This window comes from Hemitrygon akajei, chromosome 32 (genome assembly GCF_048418815.1).
Source record: "Hemitrygon akajei chromosome 32, sHemAka1.3, whole genome shotgun sequence".
NCBI lineage: Eukaryota > Metazoa > Chordata > Chondrichthyes > Myliobatiformes > Dasyatidae > Hemitrygon > Hemitrygon akajei.
The window spans coordinates 1,757,579-1,778,230 of record NC_133155.1 but is presented as its reverse complement, the minus strand read 5'-3'; the positions used below and the strand labels follow the sequence as shown (position 1 = coordinate 1,778,230).

Sequence of the window (20,652 nt, the reverse complement as noted above, 5' to 3'; positions counted from 1 at the left end):
GGAAAGGATCATGGGACGGGAGGCCTCAGGAGAAGGAAAGGAGGGGGGGAGCACCAGCGGGAGATGGAGAACAGGCAAATGACTAAATATGTCAGGGATGGGGTCAGAAGGGGAGGAGGAGCATTAACGGAAGTTAGAGAAGTCAATGTTCATGCCAGCAGGTTGGAGGCATGAAAAGTTCAGTGTGTGCCTTCAGAAGCAAGAGAAAATCTGCAGATGCTAGAAATCCAAGCAATACACACAAAATGCTGGAGGAACTGAGCAGGCCAGGCAGCATCTATGGAAGAGTACAGAGTCGATGTTTCGGACAAAGACCCTTCATCGACTATACTCTTTTCCATAGATGCTGCCTGGCCTGCTCAGTTCCTCCAGCATTTTGCGTGTTGTGTGTGCCTTCAGTCTCCTGTACCTCAATAGTAGTAATAAGAGGGCATATAAGACTATGATAGAGGAGCAGAAATAGGCCATTCGACCCATTGAGTCTGTTCTGCCATTCAGTCATGGCTGATCCAGTTCTTCCAGTCATCCCAATTTCCCTGCTTTCTCCCTGTACCGTTTGATGCCCTGGCTAATCAAGAACCTATCTATCTCTGCCTTAAATGCACCCAATGACTTAGCCTCCACAGCCGCTCATGGCAACAAATTCCACAGATTTACCACCCACTGACTAAAGTAATTTCTCCGCATCTGTTCTAAATGTACATCCTTCAATCCTGAAGTTATGCCTGCTTGTCCTGGACTTCCCTCCCATGGGAAATAGCTTTGCCATATGTAAGGAGCAAATACGAGGAAATCTGCAGATGCTGGAAATTCAAACAACACACACAAAATGCTGGTGGAACACAGCAGGCCAGGCAGCATCTATAAGGAGAAGCACTGTTGACGTTTCAGGCCGAGACCCTGACGAAGGGAAACGTCGACAGTGCTTCTCCTTATAGATGCTGCCTGGCCTGCTGTATTCCACCAGCATTTTGTGTGTGTTGTTTGCCATATCTAATCTTTTCAGGCCTCAACATTCGGAATGTTTCAATGAGATTCCCCTTCATTTTCCTGAACTCCAGAGAATATAGCCTAAGAGCTGGAGGGGGACTACTATCCTAGTGGAATAGTGTGCTAGTGCTGCACAGGGTGGGAGATTTAAACTAGAGTTTCAGAGGGATAGGAACCAGAGTGCCAGAACAAATCATGGTGTAGTTGTGAAGATAGATATCATTAAGTCTACATACAAAGTCAGCTATCAAAAGGTTGAGAATATTGGAACAACTGTTCTCAGCTGTGTGTAATTCAAATCAAGGAACACTGTAGGAAAGGCAGATGGTCTTAGACATGGATCAGCACATGAAATTATGACATTGAAGCCATTAGTGAGACTTGGTTGCAGAAGGGGCAGGACTATGTTCCAGGGTTCTGTTATTTTAGACATGAAAGAGCGCTAGGGATTAAAGGGGTAGAGGTGGCATTACTAATCAGGGAAGACTTCAAAGCAGTGTTGGGTCAAGACAGTCTAGAGAACTTGTCTAGAGAGGCCTTACAGGTAGAACCAAGAAATGAGAAAGGTTGACCATGTTAATGGAATTATAGTACAGACCACCCAACAGAACGCAGGATTTAGAGGAGCAAATTTGTAGAGAGACCGCAACCTATTGCAAGAAACCTAAGGTTGAGACAGTAGGTGATTTTAACTTCCCACATATTGACTGGGACTTCCATTATGAAGAAGGGTTGAATGGGAAAAGATTTGTCAAATTTGTTTAGGAAAATTTCCTTAATCAGTACATAAAAGTCCCAACTAGAAAGTGCTATACGAGATTTCCTCAGGGAATGAGACAGGGCAGGCAACAAAATATTGTGTAGGGGAACACTTTGCATCCAATGAACATAATGCCATTAGTTTCAAGATCATTATGGAAAAGGATAGATCTGGTCCTCAGCTGAGATTCTAAATTGGAGAAAGGCCAATTTGATGATACCAGAAAGGATCTGGACAGTTTATTTTCTGGCAAAAGGGATTTGGTAAGTGGGAGGCCTTCAAAAATGAAGCTTTAAATATACAAAGCTTGTGTATGCCTGTCAGAATAAAGATAACAGGTACAGGGAACCGGTTTTCAAGAGATATTGACTCCCTGGTTAAGAAAAAGGAAGGTGCATAGCGGGTATAGGCAGGTAGGAACAAATTAGGTACTTAAGGAGTATAAGAAATGCAAGAGAACACTTAAGAAATTGAGGCCAAAAGAAAGCATGAGATTGCCCAAGCAGACAAGGTTAAGTAGAATCGTAAGGGATCCTACAGACATGTTAAGAACAAAAGGATTGCAAGGGACAAAATTGGTCCTCTGGAGATCAGAATGGTAATCTATGCATGGAGTCAAAAGAGATGGTGGTGATTTTAAATGCATTTTTTGCATCTGTAGTTACTCAGGAGACAGACACAAAGTCTATAGATGAGGCAAGCAGCAGCAAAGTAAAGAACCCTGTACAGATTAGAGAGGAGGAGGTGCTTCCTGTCTTGAGGCAAATTAGGGTGGATAAAACCCCAGGGCCTGACAGACTGACAAGCCCTTGGACCCTGTGGGATGCCAGTGCAGAAATTGCAGGAGCCCTAGCAGAGATATTTAAATCCTTAGGCACAGGAGAGGTGTCAGAGGATTGAGGATAGCTAATGTTGTTACATTGTTTAAGAAAGGTCCTAAGAATAAGCCAGGAATAAGCATTTGACAGGGTCGCACTTAGGAAATTGGTCACGAAGGTTCAACTCTGGGCATTCAAGAGGTAGTAAATTAGATTAGACATTGCCTTCATGGAAGAAGTCAGAATAGCTGTAGCTGGTTGCCTCTCTGACCGGAAGCTGGTGACTAATGGTGTGCTGCAGGGATCGGTGCTGGGTCCATTGTTGTTGGTTATGTATATCAATGATCTGAATGACAAAGAGGTAAACTGGATCAGCAAAATTGCAAATGTCAAGACTGGGGATGTAGTGGACAGCAAGGAAGAGTATCTGTTACATTAATGGCTAGAAGATCTATTTTACTGAATTGGAAAGAAATTAACCCTCCAACTGTATTTCAGTGGTTTTCTCAAACTATTTCTTGTCTGAGTTTAGAAAAAATTAGAAGTGTGGTTTTTGATTCTTCAGTTAAATTTGAGGAAACTTGGAGACCATTTATTCAACATTTTCATATGAGTTAAATGGTCTGATCCTAAACCTTACTGTTATTATCCTTAATTATTTGGATGGAGGTTCGGAGTTATCGGCACTACTGTATGTATTTAACATTATGCAATTGCCCATGTTGGTTAGTTTTTTTTTAAAGTTTTCTTTTAGTTTTTGTTGGGGTTTTTTTTCTCTTTTTCGATTCTTTTACATTAATACTATGAGTTTGGGAGGCCTTATATATTGATTATTACGTATCTGATTGTCTATTTAAACTATTAATTATGTACTCTCAAACGTTTTGTATTCATATTTCACTAATGTTTTTCTTAAAATTAATAAAAAGATTTAAAAAGAAAGAAAGGAAGAGTATCAAAGTTTGCAGCGGGATCTGGACCAGCTGATGAAGTTGGCTGAAAAATGGCAGATGGAATTTAGTGCAGAAAAGTGTAAGGTATTGCGCTCTGGAAGGACCAACTAGGAGCAGTACGACACTGAAGAGTACAGCACAATAGAATGGTCTGGGAATACAGATCTGTAATTGTTTGAAAGTAGTGTCACATGTAGATAGGGTCATAAAGCAAGCTTTTGGCACATTGACCTCCATAAATCAATGTACTGAGTACAGGAAGTTGGGATGTTATGTTGAGATTGTATAAGATGTTTTTGAGGCCTAATTTGGAGCACTGTGCCCAGATTTAGTCATCTACCTACTGGAAAGTTGTAAATAAGATTGAAAGAGAGTGAAGAAAATGTACAAGGATGTTTGCTGGGATTTGAGGACCTGAGTTAACGGAAAGGTTGAATCTGTCCGGACTTTATTCCCTAGAATGTATAGATTCAGGGAGATTTGATAGAGGTATACAATATTATGAGGGATATACATAGGTCAAATGCAAGCAGGTTTTTTCCACTGAGGTTAGGTGAGACTAGAACTAGGGGTCATGGGTTAAGGGAGAAAGGTAAAATGTTTAAGGGGAACTGAGGGGGAACCTCTTCACTCAGAGGGTGGTGAGAGTGTGGAATGGACTGCCAGCACAATTGATGGATGCAGAGTTGACTTAAATATTTAAAATAAATGTTGATAGATACATGGATGGGAGGGGTATGGAGGGCTATATCCAGATGCAGGTCAATGGGACTAGTCAAATTAATGGTTTGGCACAGAATTTTTCTAATCCTGCACAATGGTCCCTCCATACCAGACAGTGATGCAACCAACTACAATGCTCTCCAGGTGCACATCTGAAAAAATAGATAGTGTTTGAGCGCTCGGTAAATGCACTCCTCACACGCACAAACAATTCTGCTGTTGTTGCACTGAGTGTACGCTCTTCAATGTCTTCTCCGGTATATTTTAATAATGGGTCCTAAGGGGTTGGTTTTATTGTGCTTTTCCCACCACACACAGCAGAATATTCCATTTCTTTAGTAACGGGATATGTAAATGTGTATATATTGTTTGTATTCTGCATTCAAGGTAGATACTTCTGTTTAGTTTGTATTAAGATTGTATCTACACTGTGGGGTGCATCATATCCTGATTCATGTGTAACCTTGAGTTAACTTTGAGGGTAATTAAAGATAGTATGTCCTAGTGCCTAATAAACAGAGCTCATCGGTCTTGGGAGACAGGTCGGAGCTGCCAGGAGCTCACACAGGACAGAGAAAGTATGAACAATTAGGGTGTTTACTGGTGTATATCTTTTGGCAAATATTGTCAGTTTTCTTTTCACTATTTTCATTAACTTTTTTACATTTCTTTTTCATCATATCTAATAAATACCCTTGCACTAAAGTATTAAGCGACTCCAGCCTTTTCTATCCCTCTCGATCATAACCTATCTATCAAACAATTAGCCAGTAGGTTTGACCTTTCTTTCAATACTTACGCTTCCTGTCTGTCCTAAGCAGACAGTGTGCATTCCACCAGCCTCCACTTGCACAATCTTCTCCGGCAGTCCCTTGACCAACGCAGGTTTTTTCCTCTCCAAGATATTATCCCCAAGGCCAAGTTGGCCCACATCACCCTGACCCAGCGTCAGGACAATTCCTGAGTTTACCCCATGGGAGGAATGTGAGACTGCAAAGAAAGAAATGCAGATGAAGTTTACAATACTGTTTTACAGCTTAGAAGGGTGTTCGGTTCAAGAGATCTACAAACTAAAATTTAAACTTTCAAGGCCCACACTTCCCTGTGTAAAACTACTTTTCAGTGCAGTTTTTCAGATGAAACGTGAAACCAAAGCTTCAACTCTCTGCTCAGCTGAACATAAAAAATCCCACAAGTTGACTGAAGTCCAAAGGTATGCTCCCCAAAGTTACGGCCAACATTTTCCCCACACAAATGACAAGAAACTTTCCGAGGGTATTTATCACACTGATGTTTAAGGAAGTGTACTGTGCATAAATTGGTTACCACATTTCTTTATTAGTACACAACTCCTTTGTTTCTGATGTTGGAGAAAACAAGAGGACATACTTTGTTTCTCTCCAGAGCTTGATCAGGAAGCACAAAGAAAGACCAAAACTTCTCCCCAAATTGAAAAAAGTAAAATTGGACAAAGTAGTTTCTTCTTAGACAGGGTTATGGAACCAAAGTAGTCAAACGGGGCCATAATACAAAGCAATTTAACTAGAATGGGAATGAAAAAGGTTTGATAGCGAATGACAATTTGTTATTATGTCTCATAAAACCACTTCAGTATTTGCAAACTCCAATTCAAATGGCAGCTTCCTTCCACGTTGCATTGACATGGTCCCATGTCTGCCTGTAGCAGTCAGCCATCAACCTGGAGCGGTTTATTGGCGACCACACTTGTACAAGAGATTGCAACTGAAGCAGCTTTTCACAATATTTCTACACATATCAGATCTCAAGTGACTTCCTAAAATTTATTTTTTTGTAGTGCAAATCTCACAGGCAGGACTTACTGCCGATCCATAATTGTTCAGGATTACAATCTTAGCTACCAAAGATACTATTGGGGGAGGGACTTCAAGGATTTAGAAATATTTGTAAGGAGAGGCATTTTTGGGAAATGAAAAAGAATGATGCTTCCAAAAATGTCAGTATGTATTCTCGAAATGTTTTAAGTGGTTTGAAAAATACGGGTATTAAGTATCTAGCTTGTAAATGACATTAAATTAAATGTGTGTAGCAGGAGGTCATGAAGGCACTTACATCAAGGAGACTCAAGTTCCATTAGGTTACCTCACATGAATGTCACTGAAACAGATGTGATGAAGGAAAGAGTCTGAGCACCCACTGCCAATTAATATCCAGTCACCCTGACACAGAGTACCTATGTCTTAAGTCACTGAATCCCCATGGGTCAACTTTCCAGCGCTTCAGTTTCTTGTCAGTGTGGGGTGACAGGATCCATAGCTCACCACAGAAGCTCTATAGGGCACTAGCATCAAGGATGGAGTCATGGCAGAGGAGTTCTTCAAAACACTCTTCCAATAAATGCCTCTACCTATCATCACCCATCCTCTATCACTATTCCTATTTTCTCCTCCATTTGTCATTCATTCTTCCTCACCTCTATCACCTACCAGCTCTCATCCACCTCCTCCTCTAACCTCGATAGTTATCCCTCTTTTACTCTCAGCCCAGAAGGTATTGCCCCAAAATGTCAACTGTCCATTTCCCTCCACAGATTAGCTTAACCCAGAGTTCTTCCAGACGTTTTGTCATTTAGATTCCAGCATCTCGTGATTCCAATAAATGCTGACTGTCTGTCTATTTTCAACCTCTCCTCCACTGCATACTGTTGCAACTTGCAATAGTTATGAATCTGTGCATGTCATTAGTAGTCTGCAAATCCCTGGACATTCTGCATTCCTTCCTTGCATCAAGTTTTTAACTCACAGATGTTCCGTTGAACTTCAGACTTTACAAGTACATCCAATCCTTGAAAAAACTTTCATTTGTGGTTAATTAGCTTCTGACAACTCACAGTCCTTTTGCTTTCTGGTAGGGAAGCTAAGAGAATATTCATAGGTGTTGATTAATTGCTTAACATATCCATGCAACTATAAAGGCGGCAAGACAGTGAGTATACTGTACTTCTTTAGAAGTTTGAAGAGATTTAGTATGTAAAGAAAAAAACAGAAAAGCTTCTATAGATGTGCCGTAGAGAGCATTCTGACAGGCTGCATCACAGTACAGTGGGGCGGGGAACTACTGCACAGGACCGAAAGAAGCTACAGAGGGTCGTAAATTTAGTCAGCTCCATCTTGGGTACTAGCCTACAAAGTACCCAGGACATCTTCAAGGAATGGTGTCTCAGAAAGGCAGTGTTCATTATTAAGGACACCCAGCACCCAGGGCTTGCCCTTTTCTCATTGTTATCATCAGGTAGGATATACAGAAGCCTGTAGGGACATACTCACTGATTCAAGAACAGATTCTTCCCTTCTGTCATCCGATTCCTAAATGGACATTGAACCCGTGAACACTACCTCACTTTTTTAACCATATTATTTGTTTTTGCACATTTTTTAAACCTATTCAATATATACTGTAATTGATTAATTTTCTTCTTATATATTATGTATTGCATTGAACTGCTGCTGCCAAGTTAACAAATTTCATGACACATGCCAGTGGTAATAAGCCTAATTCTGATTCTGATGTGAACTTTAGGGGAAATCCAGATTCTATGGACTGTTTAGTTTGAAGTTGTCAGGATTGTCTGCAAGCAGTTGTCTGAAATAACTCTTCATGATACATGATATTCTGAAATAAATATCATATGAAGATAGCATTTTTCTTCTGGTTTTCCTTTCCAATGCCTCCTTAGATGAGCTAATTATTCTCTCTTCATCAATAAACATTGATGTGAATTCTCAGCTCATCTCAGAGCAATATTCTTTTTTGTTCTGTCAGGGCTACCCCCAACAGATATTGCAATATGCTCAGTTCCAAAATTCCTACCAAATGGAAGATGCCCTGTGACTTCTTTCTTGGCCCATGACCTCATGGGACAGCTATTGCTTGCTAGCACAGATTTGGCAGGCTAAGAGCCCAGGCCAGAACCAAGGACACTCAGACATTGGAGGCCAGGCTCTTCTGTATGGATTAAAAACACACTTGTGTGGGAATGTGTAGACGTCATACACAGTCACTTTAGGCCATTGTCATAACCTCATCTCCCTCCATTACTCACCCTGCCTTCAGCCTTCTCTGTCTCTATTCTGTCTGACTCTTAATGATTCACTGACATTATCAATAGCAAAAAATAAAAAGCTAAACACTGCAGACGCTAAAAATATGAAGGCTGGGGGTGGGGAATTCCAGTACTCAAGGCTCAGATGCAGCTGTCAAAGTCAGTTGATACAAATTAATTGAGGAAATTAATCATGCAATTGAGGACATTTGGGAATTGAGGAAATTCACACTTATTCATGCAAGCACTACCACCAGTGCCAGACCTGATCTGAGGTACCAGCTTCAAAAGGTTTCAGGGCAGAAGTGAAGGGGTGGGTATTCAGAGCCTGCCACAACAAAACAACATCCCTCACAAAGAGGGATGTCAACAGCTCTACTTGGTTAGGAATTTGAGTAGATTTGTCATGCTGGTGCAAACTTCTACTGAGGTATTGTGGAGAAAATTTTAACTGGTTGCATCACAGCTTGGTATGGTGTGGAAGCTTCAACACACAGGATTGAAAAAGATTGAATTCAACCAGCTGCATCAAACGCACAACCCTCTCTGCCATCAAGATCATCTTCAGCAGGCACCTCAAAGAGGCATCCACCATTGATGACATCAAGTGATGTATCACGAAGTGGCACTCCAAGGACTCCAACCATCAGGGACATGCTCCTTCTAGTTATTAGCTTACATACAAGTTCAATTGGCATTCAACCATACACATTAATACAGCCGAACTAAACAGTGTCCCTCTGGAGCCAAGGTGCAAAACACAGTACCAACAGTCACATACAGCACATATAATTACAGTAGCAAAAAAAAGTTTAATTTTTTTTTTAAAGTAACACAGCCCAAGTCCCTGAATGTCATGGCCTGTACATTGATGATGCATGGTTGTTGTCCTGAAGCCATATTTCTGCAAGAACAGCACACAACAGTTCCTCATCTCACGCAAGTGCAGCCATATACTAACACAGTCCAGCTGGTCTTCCACTGAGCAAACTTTGGAGGGCAGCACCAACAGGAGGGGCAAATTCCCAACCCACATGTTGGGAATCTCGTGGCATATAGCCATCTCCAGTTCCTCCTACCCCAGCGGCTGTTAACAGACAACCCCGAGGCATGAGGGCCTGATCCGCGCCACAACCGAGGCCACACAGTTCCCTGTCATTGGTCTTGTCAAATCAGATCAGTGCTTTACATTAAAAATGTCCGACACGGTCTTGTGATCACAATAAAAACATCCAAGATAATCATTTCCACCATTTGTTGGATCGCATACAGCCTTTAGTGCATTCCTCCTTGGGTTGCTGTCGCAGGCAGCAACATGGTGCGCAACAGGTCCGGCTCCACTACTATCGAGTCAATCACTAGTGGAGTAGCTCTGCTGCACTCGATGTTCTTAATATCCAGCAGTGCCTTGTGATTATAAAAAAGACAACGGACAAACAATTACTTTTTTTTGGATCCAGAGTGGCTGTTGCATCCAAGCACACCCCAATCTTCCTGAAGAGGATAACCAGTGGGGAGGAGGTACAAGAGTTTGAAAATCCAATTTCCGGACTTAGCAACAGATTCTTCCCTTCTTCCCCTGTCCATGAACATTACTTCTTTTTTTTTTGTACCATTTATTTTGTAAGTTAATAATATCTTTTGTTTCACAGTGCACTGCTTCCACAAAACAAATTTCATGACATATATCAGTGGTTATAAACCTGATTCTGATCATAAGACACATATCACTAGATAACTAGGGTGGCAGAAGTCCAGTTGCAATTTATCTCAACTAATTAGCAAACCTTTACTTGACATATTTTTCAACCATGAAATGCATGAAAGCCAAACCCAATTCTTTTGCCATATCTAAAAGCTCTTTAAGAGGATTCAGTGAACAGCAACTGAAGTTTAATCAACAATTCAAAACTTATTGTCACCATGCTAATGAACTCGTTGCCTTTACCCATTTTGAAGCTAGGCTTGTTTTGTTATTTACTCTTCTGAAACCTGTGTTTTTTGACAATGGTACTACCCCCAAAAAGATAAATCAATCTCAGTTTAGAAAGCTAAGCTACTTACCAGCAAGAATAAAGCTGCTGCAAACATCAGGGACATACAGAGGCACTGACTGCTAAAGGGCTACTAACCCATAAAGACCTTTCTCCCTAGTACAGATAATTCTCTGTCCATTGTTCAATAGGGAGTACACAGCCTGTAGATGATCAGATGCAGACATCACTATCACATCTGTCTCATACAGGAAGCAGTTAAGAATTAACCACATTGGCCAGAATGGACAAGGACTTATGATTATTAGTAAACCTGCAAAGTGGTCCATGCGAGTTCGATTTCAACATTTAAGTGAAGTTTGGATAGGTATGTGGACAGCAGTGGTATGTTCCTCGTGCAGATCGATAGGAGTAGGCAGTTTAAAAGGCATGGACTAGATGGGCCAAAAGGTCTGTTTCTGCACTGTACTTTTCTAGACTCTAAATTGGTTTTACAATCCAGTTGCTATATGGCTGTTACTTTATATTTATTTTACTTAATTTATACTCATTTATGTTATATTACTAGATTAGTTTTCCAAATGTACTTAATTACTTAAATTTAAATGTCACAGCTATTGCAGTGGGAGTTCAAACACAAGTCGTTTAGTCAATAGTCCTGACCTCTATAAAATAGTCTAGCAACTAAAATTGTGCTCTTCAAAGTACATACGAGGTCTCTGTTGGTCAGGGTCAACCATGGATTTTGCGTCCTAGCTGTATAAATACACAAGCCTGGGCAGTATGATATGGAGAGCAAGCTGTTACACGTGTAGCAAGCTCCCCCTCTACACGCATCTGATAAACCTAAAGAATGGTGGAGACCAATACAGTTTGGTGTCAGCAGCATCGCAGGGGTTGCCAATCAGCATTAAACTCAATGCCGGGCTGCCTCTAGCTCCAGAATTTTCCCTCAGGTGTTTACTCCTGAAGCCTTCCCCATGAGTGAGTATAGCCACAAGGCAGCAGAAGTTCCTTCTCCTAGATGAGCTGCCAACCACAGCTAACGAGCCCCATCAGCCTTAAGTTTCTGGTTTCAAGGCACCAGTAAACTGCCATTGCCCCTTCTCCTCTCAGTAGAAACGGTTCTGCAGGGCTTAGTAGCTAAGCCACGCATGAAAGCCAGGAGCTGGACTTGGTTGTCAGAGGTTGTTTGAGGTACACACCATCAGGAGCATTTAATAGGTAGTGGGAGCTTGTCCCCATTACCACCCCTGGCTATAACAACCTTAAAGAACAACCTTTATTAAAATACATATATGTCACCATATACAACCCAGAGATTCATTTTCTTGCAGGCATTCACGGTGAATACAAAGAGACATAACAGAATCAATGAAATACTACACACAAAGGCAGAGAAACAACCAATTTGCAAAAGACAACAAATTGTGCAAATACAAAAAGAAAATAATAATAAATCTGTAATAAATAATATTGAGAACATGAGTTGTAGAGTCCTTGAAAGTGAGTCCACAGATTGTGGAATCAGTTTAGTGTGGGATACCAGAATTCCCAAAAGATGAATGGAAAACTAATCTAATTTCTCAGAAATTGACAATAACATCCCAATAATTCAGTCCTGACGAAGGGTCTCGGCCTGAAACGTCGACAGCGCTTCTCCCTATAGATGCTGCCTGGCCTGCTGTGTTCCACCAGCACTTTGTGTGTGTTGTTGTTTGAATTTCCAGCATCTGCAGATTTCCTCGTGTTTGCTCTTTAAATCCCAATAATTGATCAGTTTGCAAAAATCTTCATCTGTGTTTTCCCATAACTTTGACCCACATAGTTTTGGTTTATAGATAAACTGCCACTGCAATTTAGATAATTTTCTTTATGCCTGCGACACCAATTCAGACCACCAAAACAGTCATACTTAACCAATTTTTCCTATTTAAAAAAAATGGGACCAAGCGCTCTCAAGCAGTGACAACAGAATACCATTATCAATTGTTGTACATTTGTTGATCGAACACTAAAATTAAAGTAACAGAAAACATGAATATTTACTAAAAGTTTAAAAGGCATCTAAAGTAAGTAAATAGCTAATACCACAAAGAAATCTTGGCATTGATTGACAAAGTAAATTAATATACTCACTCTTTATCTTTTTACTTTCTTCATCTTGCTTTTTCTCATTATCTTTTGATCTCTTCACTGGTCTTTTTCCTGACATTGTATTCAGAAATTCCTGACAAACATTATTTAAGTGATTATTGAATAATGATTTAATTCAATGCACACAGAGACAAAAAAATACAGATGTATGACATGATTTTAGCTACACCCATCTGTGAAGCTTTTCGGATAAGAAACACGTTAAAATATCCAACCAGCTCTAAAGTTCCTTTGTTAAATAACCCATCACTTTATGAGAACTGCTGTGGTTAATTATAAATGTTGAATGTGTAGCATTTTAATAAATAACTCGAAACGAGATTGCAGATACTGGAACATGGAGCAACAAACTACTTTTCAGCAGGTCAGTCAGGCAATACATAAATAATGAAAAATTAACTAATAAATAACTGATTTTGTGTTAAGTCATTGATTCTTATTAGGTTATAAAGACGCAAATATTGCATTACACTGAATCATTACGATAGCTCCACACTGCAGCAGGCTATCATTAAAGACACCGCATCTGAAAACACGTCTAGACTCCTATAGTAGAGGCCGATTTCCAGCTCAGTACCAACAGTCGCACCCTTTACCCCCATCCCCAGCCTCGATTATTCCTTTCAAGTATATTTCGAAATCATTTTTCAGAAATAATTCCAGCAATAAAAATGATTACAGCAGAGCTACAGCAAAAAACTAACCCATTGACTGTAGTCGACCCTTACAACTGTGCCCAGCCAAAAATAAAACACACAACTATCTTCATCCACACGACTCTTCAAAATTAACTGAATACGCTCAAACATTTTACTGTCATACCTAACACCCCAAGAACATCTGATTAAAGAAATCACAGACACACTGCGCAACTACAATGGTTAAAACTACTTTTAAACATGGGGAATAATGAATAATGCTAAAATGCATCGAGCCCATAGAGGCTGCATTGGAGGGGATTGCAGGGCAGCCCGAGGAAAGGAGCTCGGGCCCAAGGCATTTGAAATTCCCGCGTCCCGGGAAACAGGCCCCACTCCTGCTGGGCAGAGACCGGGGGTGCCCGGGGCTGGGGGACGAGCGGGATTGGCCCCGGCAAGTGCGGTCTTCAATGAGAGAGGGTCGGGGCGACCGGTCAGTCAGCGTGCGCCCCGGGATCCAGGCCCCGTGGGGAGAGGGAAAATAAAGCGGCCCTCAGCGCCTCAACACTGTGACACACCACCGCTTTCGCTGCCGATGAAACAAAGCGGGTAATGGAAGGATTCTCGGTAGTTTACCCGTCCGCTCGGTGGCCTGGCCGTCCGCCGAATCGTGCCGCGTTCCCTTCCTCACTCGCACACTCCGATGGCGCATGCGCACTGCGGCGGGTGAGCGCGCCCAGTTTGAAATCCACCAGCCAACTTTTCTCACGGGAAAGCTAAAGATGAGTCTTAAAACAGGTCATTCTAGCAGTAGGTTAGATTTACTTTTAGATTTAGTTCGTCAAGCATCGGTGAACAAGGCATTGGTCTACATGTATGCTTCGTGTGGGTCGCTGCACATAGAGGTGTTGAGCGGAATGAGAGGGTTGATTGTTTCGCTCAGAAGGTGTTAAAAGTTCTACAGTGGATATAGACCTTCCAATTAACAAATCAGAAACTAAGGGTTAAGAATTAGGGGATTATGGCAAAACGTTGGATTATAGGCAAAAAGGGAGACACCTTTAAACTGTAAGGTCTATGGGAGAAGGGGTAAAACAAGAAGGGAAAGAATTATTTTGACACGACTTAGAATTTGGCATACTATGCTTAATTGTTCCTTGTATCTTGTTGGAAAACATCATCCAGGGTTGTCATCATTTCATTCCTTACAATCGATAGGGGTTTGGGTGAAATTTAGCTTTCATTTGAAAGAAGTGCATGTAAAGAGTTTGTACGTTCTCCCGTGACTGTGTGGGTTTCGTCCGGGTGCTCCAGTTTCCTTCCATGTTCCAAGTACTGGTTGGTAAGGTCATTGTAAATTGTCCCATGATTAGGCTCGGGTTAAATTGGAGGACTGCTGGGCGACTTGGCTTGAAGAGCCGGAGGGTCCACTCTGCACTGTATGTCATGGCGTCTTTTTTCTTGCCCCAATTTTCTACACCATCCTCCAGTCCAGTTGGTGGCAGTAATGCACCTTGAAATGGGACTGCCAATCGTCATAAAAAATAAGAAGAATTTGATTCATACTGGGAAAAATGGTTTAACTACATAATGCCTCATAGGCCTGATTTATTCTCACAAATCAATGAATATGTTGTAAAAAAAAGATCACTCCCTACTTGTACATAGTTCTTTCCTTTTGCTTGTTTTTTCTTTCCACTCTTTTCTATAAGTGTATACCTCAGATAAATACTTCATGGAGATTTGTGATATATATGATTATATGATATATATGTACAATGTCTGAAATACATCTTATGGAAATGTTTGTTTGATGATGAACTTCAATAAAAAAATAAATTACAAAAAAATATGAAAGCTAGCTCCTCTTCCTGCTCATGACCATTATTTCCATTCTTATTTCACAAATGCTGCTATTCCAAGCATTTTTAAAAATATTTTAGATTTGCAACATTTAGAAGCAAAAGAAATTTATTTGTCTTCTTTGATCCTCACCATTTTTCATCCATACACCACAGAAAGCATCCTATCTGGACACATTACAGCTTGGTAGGGCAACTGTCCTGTCCATCATTGCAGAGTTGTGGACACAGCTCAGTACATCAGGGAAACGAGCCTCCCCTCTGTGGGTCCTATCTACACATTAAAAAGGCAGCATCCATCATTAAGGACCTCATGTCCCAGGACATGACCTCTTCTCACCGCTACCATCTGGGAGGAGGTCAGGAGCCTGAAGGCACACACTCAACAATTTCAGGAACAGCTTCTTCCCCTTTGCCATCAGATTTCTGTATGGACAAACAACCAATGAACACTATCTCAGACTTCTTCCTCTTTTCTCACATTACTAATTTAAGTGGAGATATTATTTCCAATCCGCTCAGATTGTGGTCATCCTGTTAGGGGGATACAGAGGCCCAGGCATGGAGGTTTTCGATCAGAACTGTAGGAATGATGATTTAAACAGCATCCTGACATAGGTATTTGTGTTGTCCAGGTGATCCAAGGCTGTGTGGAGAGCCAACAGATCATGTCCACAGTAGACCTTTTGTGGCGAAAGGCAAACTGCAGTAGGTCCAGGTCCTTCCTGAGGCTGGAATTGATTCGAGTGTTAACCAAGCTCTCAAAGCACTTCATCACTGTAGATGTGAATACTACTGGATAATAGTCATTAAGGCAGCTAACCAAGCTGTTCTTGGACACTGGTATAACTGCTGCTCTCGTAAATGTCATCCACAAATCTGCTGATCCAGTTAACCACACTATCATCCAGATTATTGATATAGATGACAAATAACAATAGACAATAGGTGCAGGAGTAGGCCATTCGGCCCTTCTAGCCAGCACCAACATTCACTGTGATCATGGCTGATCATACACAATCAGTACCCCGTTCCTGCCCTCTCCCCATATCCCTTGACCCCGCTATCTATAAGAGCTCTATCTAAGTCTCTCTTGAATGCATCCAGAGACTTGGCCTCCACTGCCTTCTGGGCAGAGCATTCCACATATCCACCACTCTCTGGGTGAAAAAGTTTTTCTGCATCTCTGTTCTAAATGGCCTACCCCTTATTCTTAAACTGTGGCCTCTAGTTCTGGACTCACCCATCAGCGGGAACATGCTTCCTGCCTCCAGTGTGTCCAATCCCTTAATAATCTTATATGTTTCAATCAGATCCCCTCTCAAGCTTCTAAATTCCAGTGTATACAAGCCCAGTCGCTCCAATCTTTCAACATATGACAGTCCCGCCATTCCGGGAATTAACCTTGTGAACCTACGCTGCACTCCCTCAATAGCAAGAATGTCCTTCCTCAAATTTGGAGACCAAAACTGCACACAATACTCCAGGTGGAGTCTCACCAGGGCCCTGTACAGCTGCAGAAGGACCTCTTTACTCCTATACTCAATTCCTCTTGTTATAAAAGCCAGCATGCCATTAGCTTTCTTCACTGCCTGCTGTATCTGCATGCTTGCTTTCATTGACTGATGTACAAGAACACCTAGATCTCGTTGTACTTCCCCTTTTCCTAACTTGACTCCATTTAGTTAGTAATCTGCCTTCCTGTTCTTGCCACCAAAGTGGATAACCTCACACTTATCCACATTAAACTGCATCTGCCATACATTTGCCCACTCACCCAACCTGTCCAAGTCACCCTGCATTCTCATAACATCTTCCTGACATTTCACACTGCCACTCAGCTTTGTGTCATCAGCAAATTTGCTAATGTTACTTTTAACCCCTTCATCTAAATCATTAATGTATATTGTAAACAGCTGCGGTCCCAGCATTGAACCTTGCGGTACCCCACTGGTCACAGCCTGCCATTCCGAAAGGGACCCGTTAATTGCTACTCTTTGTTTCCTGTCAGCCAGCCAATTTTCAATCCATGTCAGTACTCTGCCCCCAACACCATGTGCCCTAATTTTGCCCACTAATCTCCTATGTGGGACTTTATCAAAAGCTTTCTGGAAGTCCAGGTACGCTACATCCACTGGCTCTCCCTTGTCCATTTTCATAGTTACATCCTCAAAAAACTCCAGAAGATTAGTCAAGCATGATTTTCCCTTCATAAATCCATGCTGACTCGGACTGATCCTTCTACTGCTATCCAAATGTGTCGTAATTTCATCTTTTATAATTGACTCCAGCATCTTTCCCACCACTGACCAGGCTAACCGGTCTATAATTCCCTGTTTTCTCTCTCCCTCCTTTCTTGAAAAGTGGGACAACATTAGCCACCCTCCAGTCAGCAGGAACTGTTCCTGAATCTATAGAACATTGCAAAATGATTACCAATGCATCCACGATTTCTAGAGCCACCTCCTTAAGTACCCTGGGATGCAGACCATCAGGTCCCGGGGACTTATCAGCTTTCAGACTCAACAGTCTATCCAACACCGTTTCTTGCCTAATATAAATTTCCTTCATTTCATCCTTTACCCTAGTTCCTTTGACCACTATTACATCTGGGAGATTGTTTGTGTCTTCCCTAGTGAAGACAGATCCAAAGTATTTGTTCAACTCATCTGCCATTTCCTTGTTTCCCATAATAAATTCACCCTTTTCTGTCTTCAATGGTCCAATTTTGGTCTTAACTATTTTTTTGCTATTCACATACCTAAAGAAGCTTTTACTATCCTCCTTTATATTCTTGGCTAGTTCACCTTCGTACCTCATTTTTTCTTGGCGTATTGCCTTTTTTGTTATCTTCTGTTGCTCTTTAAAAGCTTCCCAGTCCTCCGGTTTCCCGCTCATCTTTGCTATGTTATACTTCTTCTCTTTTATTTTTATACTGCCCTTTACTTCCCTCGTCAGCCACGGCTGCCTTTTACTCCCCTTAGGATCTTTCTTCCTCTTTGGAATGAGCCAATCCTGCACCTTCTGCATTATTCCCAGAAATACCTGCCATTGTTGTTCCACTGTCTTCCCTGCTAGGGTATTGTTCCATTGAACTTTGGCCAGCTCCTCCCTCATAGCTCCATAGTTCCCTTCGTTCAACTGTAATACTGACACATCCGATTTTCCCTTCTCCTTCTCAAATTGTAGGTTAAAACATATCATATTATGGTCACTACCTCCTAATGGTTCCTTTAACTCCAGGTCCCTGATCAACTCCGGTTCATTGCACAACACTAAATCTAGAATTGCCTCCTCCCTGGTAGGCTCCAGTAAAGCTGTTCTAAGAATCCATCTTGGAGACACTCCACAAACTCCCTTTCTTGGGGTCCAGTACCATTCTGATTCTCCCAGTCTACCTGCATGTTGAAATCCCCCATGACAACTGTATCATTACCTTTGCAACATGCCAATTTTAACTCTTCATTCAACTTACACCCTACATCCAGACTGCTGTTTGGGGGCCTGTAGATAACTCCCATTAGGGTCTTTCTACCCTTAGAATTTCTCAGTTCTATCCATACTGACTCTACATCCCCTGATTCTATGTCCCCCCTCGCAAGGGACTGAATATCATTCCTCACCAACAGAGCCACCCCACCCCCTCTGCCAGTCAGTCTGTCCTTTCGATAAGATGTATATCCCTGAATATTCATTTCCCAGGCCCTGTCCGCTTGAAGCCATGTCTCTGTAATTCCCACAACATCATACTTGCCAATTTCCAACTGAGTCTCAAGCTCATCTACTTTATTCCTTATACTTCGTGCATTCATATATAACAGGTCTAGCACCAATCACTATGGCGTATCACTAGTCACAAGCCTCCAGACAGAGAGATAACCATCTACTTCCACTCCCAGCTTCTCCCACAAAACCAATGTCTAATCCAATGTACTACCTCATCTTGAATACCACACGAATAACCTTCTTGGCCAAGCTCCTATGCGGGACCTTGTCAAATGCCTTGCTAAAATCCATGTAGACAACATCCACTGCCTTGACTTCATCAACTTTCTCAAAAAAAATCTACAAGATTGTTTAGAAAAGATCTGCCATGCACAAAGTCATGCTGACTATCCAAAATTAATCCATATCTATCCAAATACTCATATATCCGTCCCCTTAGAATACCTTCCAATATCCATTTGGGTTATCCGGAGAAATCGGTGGTAGCAAAACTTACATTCGCAACGGCCATAGGATTGACATTGACAGCGCAAAACAACTGTGCGGCACGAATGGCTTTTGGGACCGCCTGATAAAGGAAGCCATTGAAATAATACTAGAGGGAGAGAAGTTTAACAAAAGACAAAAGTCTCATTCTAAGTTAGAACTGGAATTTGATTGTAAACAAGGTGGCACAGCGGAAACCTGATTGCATGAAGACTAACCAATCAAGAGGGATGGACAACGGGGGTATATATACCACCAGAGTGGACATGCCCAGACATCAACCCTGCCGAAAATGGCAGAGTCTATTATTGAAACGTTAAAATCGATACCTGTACCTGGCTGAAAGCCCAAGAGAGTTTATTTGTCATAAATGTTGGGACAGCACTAGATCTTTTTGTTTACCTTCCAATAACTTTCCCACAATGGATGTCAGATGTCAGACCCCAATCCTCTAGTTCTTAAGTTAACACTAAGAATGATTTAAATATCTCTGCTATGGCCCCTATGTTTTCTGCATTTGCCTCCCGCAGAGTCCGAGGGAACACTTTGTCAGGCCATGGCTGTTTGCCTCAAGACATAAGACATCTCCTCCTTTGTAAGTTGTATAGGGTCCATGAAGTCAATGCTGCATTGCCTCACATCTATAGACTCTGTGCCCATATACTGAGTAAATACAGATGCATAAAGTCTATTTAAGATCTGCCCCATCTCTTTTAGCTCCACAGATTACCATTATAATCTTCCAGAGGACCAATTTTGTCTCTAGCAATCCTTTTGCTCTTGACATATCTGTAGAATCCCTTAGGATTCTCCTTCACCTTGTCTACTAGAGCAACCTCATGCCTTCTTTTAGCCCTCTTGATGAGTGTTTTCTTGCATTTCTTATACTCCATAAGTACCTCATTTGTTCCTACCTACCTATACCTACTATGCAACTCTTGTTTTCTTAACTAGGGCATCAATATCTCTTGAAGACCAAAGTTCCATAAACCTGCTATCTTTACCTTTTTCTTCTGACAGTCACATACGGGCTTTATACTCTCAAAGTTTCAAGTCCTCCCACTTACCGAGTACATCTTTGCCTGGAACCAGCCTATCCCAATCCGCATTTGCCAGATCATTTCTGATACCATCAGAATTAGAATCTCCAATTTAGAACCTCAACCCGGGGACCAGACCTTTTTTTTTCTTATTTACTTTGAAACTAATGGCATTGAGATAACCAGATGCAAAGTGTTCCCCTACACAAACCTGTCACCTGCCCTGTCTCATTCCCTAATAGCAGATCAAGTATCATTCACTGTCTCATTGGGACTTCTACATGCTGATTAAGGAAACTTTCCTGAACACATTTGACAAGCTCTATTCCATTTACCTTTTACAGTATGTGAGTCCCAGTCAATATATGGAAAGTTAAAATCACCTGCTATAAATCTTATGTTTCTTGCAATAGTCTGTGATCTC

At 41.5% G+C, this 20,652-nt stretch overlaps 1 protein-coding gene across 2 annotated transcripts in view; it reads right to left on the bottom strand.

Annotated features, from left to right (window-relative positions):
• rcc1 (regulator of chromosome condensation 1) overlaps positions 1 to 13,853 on the bottom strand; it is a 28,226-nt gene extending 14,373 nt beyond the window's left edge. The window contains exons 1-3 of one of the 2 annotated variants that reach the window (XM_073034753.1): positions 13,751 to 13,853; positions 12,459 to 12,549; positions 5,044 to 5,234 (exon numbers count right to left, since the gene is read on the bottom strand). In XM_073034753.1, coding sequence (XP_072890854.1) covers positions 5,044 to 5,234; positions 12,459 to 12,534 — 267 coding nt within the window. In that variant the 5' untranslated portion in view covers positions 12,535 to 12,549; positions 13,751 to 13,853. The remainder of the gene's footprint in view (positions 1 to 5,043; positions 5,235 to 12,458; positions 12,550 to 13,750) is intronic. The other variant, XM_073034752.1, reaches the window with a different exon arrangement.
• Between the last annotated feature and the right edge of the window lie 6,799 nt (positions 13,854 to 20,652).